This window comes from Patella vulgata, chromosome 3 (genome assembly GCF_932274485.2).
Source record: "Patella vulgata chromosome 3, xgPatVulg1.2, whole genome shotgun sequence".
In the NCBI taxonomy this organism is placed as follows: Eukaryota; Metazoa; Mollusca; class Gastropoda; family Patellidae; genus Patella; species Patella vulgata.
The window spans coordinates 26461469-26474512 of record NC_065881.2 but is presented as its reverse complement, the minus strand read 5'-3'; the positions used below and the strand labels follow the sequence as shown (position 1 = coordinate 26474512).

General features: G+C 37.3%; 1 protein-coding gene across 1 annotated transcript; it reads left to right on the top strand.

Moving 5' to 3' along the window:
- Nucleotides 1-594: 594 nt before the first annotated feature.
- On the top strand, nucleotides 595-10512 carry LOC126815121 (uncharacterized). The gene is made up of 9 exons (XM_050540661.2): nucleotides 595-758; nucleotides 1577-1774; nucleotides 2318-2533; nucleotides 5781-5963; nucleotides 6496-6725; nucleotides 7328-7516; nucleotides 8772-8883; nucleotides 9404-9486; nucleotides 10400-10512. Exons 1-9 carry the CDS (start codon nucleotides 626-628, stop codon nucleotides 10424-10426), a joined length of 1371 nt encoding a protein of 456 aa, XP_050396618.1. The 5' UTR covers nucleotides 595-625; the 3' UTR covers nucleotides 10427-10512.
- Nucleotides 10513-13044: the final 2532 nt, after the last annotated feature.

The following is a 13044-nucleotide window of genomic DNA, read 5'->3' as shown; positions in this document are numbered from 1 at the left end:
TTGAAATTGTACTGACGTTTTTTGTTTTGCTGTTTACTATATATAATACTGGCGAAGCAAAATAGACTAAAATAACATGAAGAGGAATTATCACTTTAAACACAACACGAAAGAAATGTTGTTAATTAAAAATTATATTTTACATAACGATGAAGAACTTCAAAGGGTTGGGCGTCTTATATCTTTATTTTTGTAATAAATAATTAATAATTATTACACATTGACTATCTTGGTTCAATTGGGTACGTTACATATACATGGATTACGTGGAGACTATTTAACCGCTTATTGGAAAATACAAATACTGTTTAATACAAATAAAATCTAGAAACTAAACTAAACAATATGAGTGCCTCGACTCAGAAAAAGGCCGGCACCTACAGGATTAAACTTACAATTGTTCTAAGTATTGACCAAGTTTAGAGAAAGTCATTAAAATCTAGGATTGGCTCATCATCTAAATTGTTCTTCTGGTAAATACTATGTGTAAATACGGATACATAAAACACGATTTGATTGGCGGAGATGATGTTGACAGAACACTTGAAGACAATCTATAAGAGTCACATCACCTTCCACCTTTAAAGTTTTCTTCGTGTAATCTCCAACTACTGCATCTGTAAATATGACCACGATGCTGAATGTAGTTATATTAATGGCCAGTATTCTGGTATCTACCCGTACAGCTGAGGGTAAACAATATACAGTAAGTGCGTCAACACACAACTTCAATTTTTTACCACCAACAAATTATACAGGTGAGTACAAACGCAGTTCATTCTTTCTGATGTTATTTTAAACTTAAATGAATGTCCGAGATTAACACAAAATAGCTAACAATTTGCATTCATCTTTTCCATTTTAAGTGCAAAAGGCCATAACGCGATAACACAAGACTGTACAAGGACACTTTTTTTCTAAAAATATTTATTCACAGAAACTGGACTGGAGAACAGACAGAAGCCCATTGACCCCCTTTCCATAAGCATAAATATATATTGTAAAGTAGTGGAATGATTAAATTAGTGGAACGATTAAATTATAAGATGGCTATATAAACTATATACACGATATGTACAAACCACAATCAGAATATTTATATTTCATACATTTTCATACGGAGTTTTCAAAATCTTTGGGAGATGCCGAGGAAGTTATGTACTGCAGAAAAAATTTCTTCAGAACTGCTTCTGTCTTCAGTTCCGAATAATAAATTTTGAGAATTTTGATAAATTTTTCGGGGTTTTGACACTCCTTCTGGAACGTAGGACCCAAAACAAACATGTTACACAGCCGTGTGTTACAATGTCTGCAAAATGAAATGAAATGGGGTTTAACGTCCCACTGTTCTGTTCCGACTGGGCTAATGAAGACGGTGTCTGCAAAACGGCACCAAACAATCATGTAAGACCCAAAACAGAACAGGTATCAAGGCCTATAGTACACCCAATGCTGCTTCACATTTGAGTTCACATTATCTGTTGTACTTCAAAGTATTATATCACCATAACGTGTTTGCCAATGTTTTTATTTTTCAGAAGTCATGTATGTTGACACTTATCTTTTGTTTTTGTAGCCGTGTGTGCCAAAGCCAAATCAGAGAATAAACCATTTATTGTACATCCATATTCATGTCGTATTTTAGTCACATGTAACGAATTGTCAGGGAAAGTATCTTTCACTGAATGTCCAACTGATGATGTGATGTATAACGCCTATTACTCTTGTAACAGGGTCGACAACCATTACAAAGTAAATTGTATATATGATGAAAGTAAGTAGAATTTTAGATAGTATTATTAACATTTACTAATAAATATTTGCACTTTTAGACATGTGTGTCATGATTTCGAGAAAGGTGGCAAATGATACTGCCCTTGGTGTGAAGCCCATTGCAAATAAGCCAGACACATTATTCGATGTTTCTTTTTCATATAATATAATTAACAGGAATTTATACATTTGAAATTTTTATTTCGAGTTAATGCTTAATGTATAATTATATTTGGAGATTTAATTACACTTTGCTAATCACAAAATGTCAAAACGTAAAAATATACTTGATTCACACCAGAATAAAGAAAAACATTACTATACCCACTCATCGTTAATGGTATGTTTTAGTTGTAATTATTTATCATTTAATTTTCTTTTCGTACCACTTCCTCTAAATTGATTGTGTTGAATTCGCCTGTTAAAGTGTGGATAATTGGACAAAAATTAAATGCAAGCAAACAGAACATTCTTAATCACTAGGAGCATATTTTAGTTGGCGACTCTGTGTTCTAACTAATTATATTAAACCTTTGTATTTCAGCTAACAATCCCTGTAGTAATGCTACAAACCGTGAACTTCGTATCACAGACGGTAAGACGTGTAGTGGTTACTATGAGTGTGATCCTAGTACGGGTTACAATAGTTTAAAAAAGATGACATGCGATGATGGACAACGATTTCACTTTCAAGACGGATGTGTACCCGACTCTACATGTGTTTCCAATGGTGCTGCTCCATCTGTTTTACCTACAAGAAGTAAGTTATCCCCCCATCTCAATCCATATTTTTCGAGTTGTGCCCTTTGTTTACCGAAAACTATCCACACTGTGTGTATTCCTTGTCAGCATGATAGAAGCCAACTTGATCTGAAACCTTCCCGAAACTTTTATTACGATAGGACGCCATTAAGCCTACAAATTCTAACAAAGTTTTTCGTGACACGGAGTATGGTCGCCTGTCCAACCTCGTAGGTTTTTCTCCGGGTCGTCCGGTTTCCTCCCACTGCCAAAGACCCCTACGCGCAAGCGAATTATTGAAACAAAATTAAACCATATGTTAGTCCCGAAATGACCTAGTTTGTGTCGAGTGGACGTTAAACCCCATTTTTTTTTCTCTCTCTCTAACAAAGTTTTTAAATCTTGAGTGAAGCATTTTGATCGGAAAGGATGAAATGAAATGAAATGGGGTTTAACGTCCTACTGTTCTGCCCCTGACTGGGCTAATGAAGACGGGCGGAGAGGATGAACCCTGTAGTAAATAAGTCCAGGGGGACTGCAATGCCCGGAAACAAACCCCAATATACAAACCTTTCTTACAATGGGAGACACTAATTACACATGCCTTTCTGACCTACCAGAGAAATGTTGAGTGCCTATGATCTGTTTATTTCGAGAGGTGTCTTTTTGACGGATTCAAAACGGCTGACGCCTTCGATATTCAGTGTTCCGCAACTTTCCGTTCTTTCTGTAGTTACCCCTCTTCGCCGAAAACATTGTAAACGCAATAGAAGCTATTGTTTTTGACGGATCTTTTTCAAATTTGGTGGGTAGCATTGAGGTCATGACCGGAAGCTCCCTGCCGAGTTACCCCCCCCCATCGTCCGCATGCCGACAACAGTGTAAACGCGGTAGAGGCTATAGTTTTTAACACATCTTTTTTTCATATTTGCGGGGAAGCATTGAGCTCATTAGAGGACGAACGCTATCGATATTCAGCGTTCCGCAACTTTCCGTACCAGGGTTTTCCAAAATCTTTGTGAACGCAATAGAGGCTATAGTTTTTAACGAATTCTTTTCAATTTAATCTAAAGCATTGTGGTCATGAGGGGACGAACCGTATTGATAGTTTGCCTAAAACCCTTTGAACATGATATAAGCTACATTCTTTAATGAATTTGTTTCAAATCTGGTGTGGAGCGTTGTGATCTTGAGAGGATGAACCCTATCTATATTCAGCGTTCTGTGAGTTATCCCCGTTTTGCCGAAAATCCAACAACTTGTAACAGGTCTTTTCAAGCCTGTGACAGTCCGATAGATTCTCGAAGGCATTCATTATAAAATTTGGTCAACATCCAAATTTTTCTCACGGAAATGCTACTGTCGAGGGATAGCCGCTGTATGGGCGTATTTCCACAATTTGCTTGGCTGTCTTGGTTTATTAGAGATTGTATTACTATGTTGCGTATCTTACCTGTATCATGTTAGTCTCTGCATGGGTGGCAATGAATGGACACACCAGATTGACCTCGAATTGTGTTGTCGAATCGAAAACGATCAGACATATTGACTAAAACAATAATATCTTCTATGGAAGGCATGTCATATTGTTAACATTTGTGACATATTTTTTTAAATGACACATATCTTTGCAATTAACTTTTGATTTTATGAATTGTCTGTGTTAGTGCTGTCTAATAGACAAGTGGTCAAGTGAATAATTGGGATATTCTGATATATACTCAGCCAAATTAAAAACTTGACACTGATGAATTTCAACAATTTTTTTTCTGGTAAGTCAAATAAATTTTAAATTGTTTCTAACGATAGTAAGTAGTAAGAAGCCTTTAATTTCATAAAATTGTAAAGTCACGTGGATCATGTGACTTTTGAGCATATAAAGATGAAAAACCTGAAAAACGCGTGCAAACACAAACTCGTGAGGTCAATCGGTGCAAGTTTGCTTAAACTGAACACGCACACGTAACTTGAACTGGAAAAACAAATTAAAATTGTTATTTTCATCTTTGTTAGAAAATGCCGCGCCTTCCAAATGTAGAACGTCTACGTGCTATAGGTAGGCTCTATGCTGGTCAGTCTGTGGTCACTGTTGCAAGAGCCTTTAATTGTTCACGCCAGACAATAATTAATCTTAGAATGAGAGTGCTTCAAACTGGAACTATTGCCGACCGCCCAACGGGGGGAGCGCCACGTGTGACGTCACTCACACAATACGATTACGTCATCTTAGAAACAGATTTGTCACTGCAACCTCCACAAGTAGAGAGATGTTTGGTGGAAGGGTAACTGCACAAACTGTTCGAAATCGCTTGCAGGCTGCTGGTCTTCGTGCTCGGAGGCCCTATAATGGACCAATATTGACACCTTTTCATCGCCGTAACCGACTTGTGTGGGCCACAAGACACATAAGATTTACTCAAAGACAGTGGAATTCGGTTGTCTTTAGTGACGAATCTCGATTCACTTTGAGATTTGCCGATGGCAGGGTCCGAGTGTACCGCAGACGAGGTGAACGTTACGCTCAAGTATACGTCAGAGAAGTTGACCGATTTGGTGGCGGCAGCGTCATGGTTTGGGGTTCTTTTTGTGCACATGGACGTTCTCCCCTTGTTGTTGTCCAAGGGAACTTAAATGCTGTCCAGTACAGGGATCAGATTTTGCAACCTGTTCTTCTTCCGTTTATGCAGAGACATGGGCCTGGACTAACGTTTCAACAAGACAATGCTCGACCCCATACAACAATTGCTACCCAGAATTTTTTAAGAAATGCCGGTGTCCTGGATTGGCCGTCGCTTAGCCCCGACCTTAATACTATTGAACACATCTGGGACGAACTGGGTCGACGTGTTGGTGAGCAAGTGAATCCACCACTGACGTTGCAGGACCTTCAACATGCTCTTGCTGAGCAGTGGCGACGTCTTCCTCGGGTAGTGTTTACTAATGTTCTGAGATCCACGAGAAGACGTTGTGTGGCAGTACGAGACGCTAGAGGAGGCCACAACCGTTACTAAACACTTTATTCCGATTGTTCTCAAAGTCTGTGAATTTCATTTTGGGGGGTACTGTGACATCACGAATGTTATCAATGTCAAGGACTTTCGGCGAGACGTATTCTTGCTTTCTGTTGATTTCAAGGTCGTCTGTGCACAACATAGCACTAAAATAGTTGCCTTAAACCAAATATTAAAAATCTAGTCCTAAAAATCCTGAGTGTCAAGTTTTTAATTTGGCTGAGTATAGTATTTGTTTTTTTTTATCTATTGCAGTCAATGCTACATGTAGTGGTGTAACCGATGATCCCAACAGCTATATGTTAACAGAATTCTATGAGATTAACGGCCTCCCTGAATACCGATCTTCTGAAGTGCCATGTCCTGCCTCCATGGTTTTTGATGAAAATCGCGTAGGAAGTGAATTCTGCTGTAGCAATCGTGTAGATGATGTCAAGCGTAAGTATGAGAGAGAGAGAGAGAACCATGAAATAAATATACAGCCATCTTGGTTTTCTACTCGTTTATTGTAATATTTATGGAATTTAGATCATAGTTTTTGAAAGGGAATTGTTATTAAACTACTGGCATTCGGGGTTTGGTCTTAGTTATCTACCAAGCAATTATAATTCCCCTTTGATAACTGATCTTAATCAGTTTTGTTATCATTTTTAATATTAGTAAGATCTCAGGAATAATGTTTTGACTACGATAAATATATTATCAACAGTTTCCCTACCTCTACATCTGTTAATCATCATACTATATGTACTATGCTAATGCAGATTGTTATTCATCATATTTTACACACGCTATGCTGCTAATACAAACTGTTAATGATATTATCATGTGTCCTGTCGGGGAAATATATCAAGTTGTTTTAGGTGTCGTATTTTAAAGGTAATTGACACTACACACATTTCTCTTGTTATACATGTTTTTAACAGTATTTAGAATTCGGATTTTATTAAATTTTTTTTACAAATTCCAGTAGCCTGTGAACCTATGAATCTGGTTCGTGGTACTTCAGCAAATAATGGCTGGAGATTAGCTCTAGCTGGCCACGAGACCCCCTTCAGCAAGATTGAAGGGAACGCCACAATCGTTGATAACACTAACACCCAATTTAATGGCTGGGCTTATTTTGATGGTGATGACATGTTCTCTGCCACAAAAATGTCCGACAATGAGCTAAGATACTACTGGAACATGACATTTGATGTAAGTTATTGTATAGTTATTTTTCTCAGGTGTCAGTTATTTTTGATATGGTCATGATCGCATAGATCTTCATTTTACTGATGTTAGAAATAAATTATTGTCACGGGGTGTTATCTAACCGTACCGTAACACCGGGTCTCTTTGTTATGGAATTCCATCGGCAAATCTGTTCATGTTTACACAAGAAACTTATCAAATAATTTGTTTTAAACCCTGCTACAATTATTCGGTTAGTCACACTGTGGAAACTTGTCCCAGTCACCCAAACCTTGTTAAAACTGTGCAGATATCAGGGAGTTTATTCCAAATTTATGGGGTTGTTTGGTTAGTCATTGAGTTATTGCCTCTGCCACCGAAACCATGTTAACGCGTTACAGATTAAAGGGTATATTTTTGTATTTATAAGCGTAATTGTGATGTTTATTTTTCAATGATATAAATTCTTTATTGGTGATTTATTTGAAAGAAAAACCCCGAACATTCCATTTGAAAATTTCACATAGGTAAAACGAACGGTTTATAGTACTTTTATATTAGGCCTATTTCATTTTACTCATACTATCAACAACGTCTTGTGAGTATTGGATTATATATCATTTCAGTTCCAAGCTGGCGAAATGTCTGGTGACACTGTTGTTGTTGGTATTCAACCAGGTGGTAAAGTAGCTCTTATTGCTAACAGTGCCTGTGGTGCTAAACCTACCTATGGTTGTCAAATCGATGTAAAAAGCTTAAATCGTGGTGTTATTGAATGTTTTGCCAACTCACACACAGTTACTACTAATTCTCGGGTAAGAAAAGGATTTAGTTGCGTAGATTGAATATAATATACTCTTTAAAAAGTAGGGGATATTGAAATGCAAATACCTATGCAGTTTGTGATATGATAAATAGTCATAGACATATGACATGCTTTGAGAGTATGTTCACAGATTTTAACTTATCGCCCCAACAGAACCACTGAGCTGCACATGCGACACGTGGGAGGGGTTCATTGTCAAATTTGACACTTCAAGGAAGGGTTGATGAAAACTGCCGCGTGTTGGTTTATCTATCCGTGCTTGCTTTCCTATCGGTTCTTGCATAAGATTTACTGTTTGGCGTATCTTTGCTTTAGTATGTTAAGTTTAATTTGATCGGGAGACGTGTTCGTCGACGTTAACATCAACCGACAACACTGCAAGAATTGGTCGTGGCACTGCAAGAGGAGTGGGTCAGATTGCCCAAAACCGTGATTGGACGGTTGGTTAGGAGCATGTCACGGCGAATTGCTGAATATCTGAGGATTGGTGGAGCAATTACTCATTATTAAGACAAAAATCAAAAACGTCCATTTTCACTTTTGACGGTGTATCTCTTTGCGAGTGAAATGGGGCCGTCAGATAAGCCGCCCATATGAAATGTTTATGTTCATTTGCAGGCAATTGACCTGTTATTAACCTACACTGGTTACCTCTAATAAAAACAGCAGTGCATTTCCGCAGTTTTGTATTGTTTCTGAATATCCCCTACTTTTTTTGATAAACTACACAGACATTGTAAGAATTAAACAACACATCAAATCAGGTGAACACTCCCGGGCCTATAATGATACACACTCCACTCAATGTTTAAAAGAAAGACACAATAGAAATAATGTGGTTGTCTATATGGCTTTTTTGAAGGCAATAGTTTGTCTGCCGATGTCATGAGCTGGAACGTCAAAATATTAGCAATAATAAGGGCTATAATGCTGTTAGAATTTTGGAAAAACGTTAAAAAAAATTAATAAATAAAGTCCAGTGAGAAAACAGGAGCTGCCCATCAACGAGAACATTCTTCAATGGGGCTAAAAGGCTAGATCTACTATAATATAAGTGCAGAAGGACCACACTGCACGTATACAAAACTTAACAGACAAACCTGTGGAAAAGTAACGATAAATGATAACATTTTAATATAAATAAAATGAATCGATGGTTTAATAACTTTTATCCGACAGAATAAGTATTTTTTAAAAACATTTTTGTACCAATGAACTAAAAAGGGCCATTTTCTACATTACAGGATCTAACCAAAACACAATCAGTTGTGTTTAAGAGGGACAGAACTATTGGTACCTTGATGGTTAGTACAGAGGGACAATCTACAGATACTCGAACGTTTAGCTTTCAGGATAGTAAGTTACTCATAATCATTATATAATCTGGTTAATTAATATAAACAATAATATTCATGTGAAATAGAAGATGGGTTAGCAATGGCGTTAAATATTTTAATAGTTAATCTTTAATACTTTAAAAAGATTTACAGATTGACCCTTAAATAACTTTTGGCGAACATTGACCATCAGGTTAAGCCGACTAAAATATAGTGATAAAATGTAGTGTAAATTGTGTTCTGTAAAGGTACTGAACTAAATGGTTAGCGTCAAAGCGTTGTATCATAAGGTCTGTCTTTGAGTCACCTGGCGTGGTTTCGATTCCCCGTTTGTACGTGACAAGGAGTAAGGTCGCCTGTCCTACCTCGTGGGTTTTGTCCGGGCCCTCCGGTTTCCTCCCACTGCTAAAGACCCCTACGCGCAAATGATCTAGTTTGTGTCGAGTGGACGTTACCCCCCCCCCCCCTCTCTCTGTCTCTGTCCCTCTCTCTCTGATATTATGTAAAATGTACTGATGAACTGTCGTTGTGTTTAACAGATGAAGTGATTTCCGGGAACGATTGTTCTTTGGCCATTGGTACTGGATATCAAACTAGGAACTTCATCGGCTTTATGGACAATGTAAGTTTATGGGAATGTATGTTTGTTGTAACTCCCGTATTCCTATACAGGACCAGTTTTCATTGGCCTCTCAGTTATTCTACATGTAGGCTTAATTAGAATTAAACTCGCACTGTGTCTAGATTTATTTGTAAATTTAAAGATATTGCTATCGAATGCCTATAATGGTACTCAAGTTACTGGATTTGACATTTGCGGTGCCGACCCACACACAAGTTACGCATTAAAGCCGGGAAGATAATTCAATAATTGCGACCTAAATGGTAATAAGAATCGCAATCTGGTTAAACACAGATCCTATTTCGTTTCGTTTTTATAGTTCAAAATTTCGTTTTACTTGTCTTTACTACACTTGGATCTGGAAGAGTTGTAATTTAACTCGTGTTCTGAATGGTGTCAGGGATAAGCCAATGAAACGGTCTGTTACGGCGAGCTTTAGGTGTGTTTTGCACGGAACTGTGGGTAATCCACTAGTAACATCAATGCTGATGTCTGACGTCATAGGGTCATAAGTCGGTCTTTTGACTCCTGACGTGACATGTGGTTATAACTTGTCAGATCTTCATGTAGTGTAGGCCATCGAAAGTATAAAAAAAACGAAACGAAATATAGATCTGTATTTTAATCAGATTGTAAGAATCGCAATCAGTTTATGATCTTTCGCGCCATTCTTGAAAAACCTATCAATTTCTTGATGTTGCTTTTATGGGTCAGTATGAGTTTTTAATCGTTATCATATTTCTATTTATATAATAACGATGATAGCCAAGTCTAATTACACTGAAGTAAAACGTTTGTTACCAATAAACAGAGTCCAGTATGTGTGATTATCACGAACAATAAACGTGGGATAAATATAATTTATTGGTTAAGATTATAGTTTCAGTAGATAAAATTAAAATTTATATTACAGGTCATGTTCTACAAAAACTGCCAATAATTTAACAAGATCTACCACGGAATCTATGGTCTTTCTTATACAGCATATCGTCTGGGGCTTTATTACGATCTGCATTATTGAATTAAAGTCTTAATATCATCTTTATCCATTACAGTTTGATCGTAATGTTTTAAAATCTTTGACCTTTTATGTACGTTTTTGTCTTTTTGTGTTACAGTTTCTTGCCCAATGAAATATTAGATATTACCTCGACTCTGGCACAGCGCTTGCATTACAAACAGAAAGGTTAATTTGCACACATGTGCAAAGCTGGAATCGAACTCACGGTTGCCACAGATGACAGACCCCAACAAAAATTTTAAAAATGAATCTGAATTCGAACGGAATCAATCATTATAGTTCTTTGTAGACCCAATGTATACCATGCAGTTATGGGTTTCTACGCGTTTAATACCACATGAACTGCTCGATTCATTTCTATATGTTGATAATGACCTTCTAGTCGTATTGGGCCTAAGATAGCAGTCGCAGACTTCACAGATCAACACCACAATTCAAAGATATACATATAACTACACGATGCTATCTGTAATTAGTTAACGATTTCTGGATGACCATAAAATCTATCGTAATGGAAGCCTAAACATATACATGAAACCTGATCAAGGGCAACAACCGGTAATCATATGATAACTTAACCTGTCCGAGTTCAAAAACTACACATTGTCATTTTTGAAAAAAAACCCATGGTCTATAAATTTCAAATCAATCGAATGGTAACTTCAGCCACAATATGTCATGCACAAGAGTTTTCAAAAAGAACAAGGGCAGTAACAAACAATGACCATAAGATATAGTTGTGTAATATTATGATGCTTTAGCCTCTCGAGTGCAGCCACATGATTTGATCGTTTTTATCGTTTGCGTCTCATTAACATAGACACTTTCAATTGGATCATAGCTTCAAGGAGTATAACTTTACTCTCTAAAGAGTCAACAAGATTCTTGAAAGTGATCAAGGTCAACAACCGTGAGATTAGTTTTCGGAAATTGTTGAAAATCAGAATCCTTCGCATGAAGCTAAATACTGTGGGGACCGACATAACCATATTTGAGAACATGATCCTTCTGGTACTTTTATGATAAGAAATATTAAATGATACAGGACCTTCATTATTCCGTGTAGTAACCGGCAATACTATATACCGGAAAACACCGGTGTTTTCCGGTATATAGTATGGCCCGTGTAATACTGTGAGGACCATACCATTTCTTGGCGGTGGTTGTGTATTCCTTTTCATGTTCCATTTTGTTTGTGGACGCTCTACACTCTGTTTGTCCCAAAGATTTCGGTTGTTTTCGATACTAGCATGTATGGAATATGGCCCCTGATTGTACGAAAAATTATGTTTAGCCCGTGGACCGTCTTGAGTTCATAATATTTTTTTATCTGATTTTGTTCGTTCTTTCGTTTCTGGAGTTTAACGTCCACTAGGGGTGATACTGAGACAAATATCTGATTTTAACCGAACTTAAAATATATACCAACGATCTCGGTTCCCTTCGATATTGGCACGTATCGGACCGTAAGTCGCGTTCTTTTTTGACTGTGGGAATTTTTAATTCTAAAAGCCCTTCAAATATATCGCTGTTACACAATAATCATGGTTGAGTTCGACTACACATTATTATTGCTACAAGCGTCTTTACATTTTTTGAAGAAACTAAAACACTAGCATGTATGGAATATGGCCCCTGATTGTACGAAAAATTATGTTTAGCCCGTGGACCGTCTTGAGTTCATAATATTTTTTTATCTGATTTTGTTCGTTCTTTCGTTTCTGGAGTTTAACGTCCACTAGGGGTGATACTGAGACAAATATCTGATTTTAACCGAACTTAAAATATATACCAACGATCTCGGTTCCCTTCGATATTGGCACGTATCGGACCGTAAGTCGCGTTCTTTTTTGACTGTGGGAATTTTTAATTCTAAAAGCCCTTCAAATATATCGCTGTTACACAATAATCATGGTTGAGTTCGACTACACATTATTAATGCTACAAGCGTCTTTACATTTTTTGAAGAAACTAAAACACAATTTTTTAAGAAATCATTTTGTTCAACAATTACATGATCAAATTGGACCGCCCAGTTTTGACAATTACCGGAGGACCCGGAGAAAACCCACGAGGTTGAACAGGCGACCATACTCCTTGTCACGTATAACCGGGGAATCGAAACCACGACAGTTGACTCAATGACTCACGCCCTAACCATCCCCCCGCGACCAATATGCATATGAGAACTGACATAAACGTTTGTCTCCCAATATCCAAATACAGGTACACTAAGTTTGTCATTCGGAATGTGATTTGAAGTTGATCTCCAAATCAAGGTTTGTAAAAAGGTTCCTTTGACTGACTAGTTTGGATCTATATCATCATTAGTTACCCATGTCATTTTTATACGTATATTGTCGTCGCCCCTGTTCGCCCGAACGTCCCTCCACAATTTATTTGTGGACACTCTACATTGAATTTTGACGAAACTTGAAATATAGGTCTATCTCCCAAAGATCTCGGTTCCTTTCGATATTGCATGTATGGGGCCATAACTTCATGGATTATGGCCCCTGATTGTACGAAAAATCACG

Excerpts from the sequence above, each read along its gene's own strand:
- LOC126815121 (XM_050540661.2), top strand. The coding sequence starts at position 626 with ATGACCACGATGCTGAATGTAGTTATATTAATGGCCAGTATTCTGGTA. Across the intron at positions 1,775-2,317 it reads AAATTGTATATATGATGAAA|CTAACAATCCCTGTAGTAAT; the intron begins GTAAGTAGAATT and ends TTTGTATTTCAG. Across the intron at positions 2,534-5,780 it reads ATCTGTTTTACCTACAAGAA|TCAATGCTACATGTAGTGGT; the intron begins GTAAGTTATCCC and ends TATCTATTGCAG.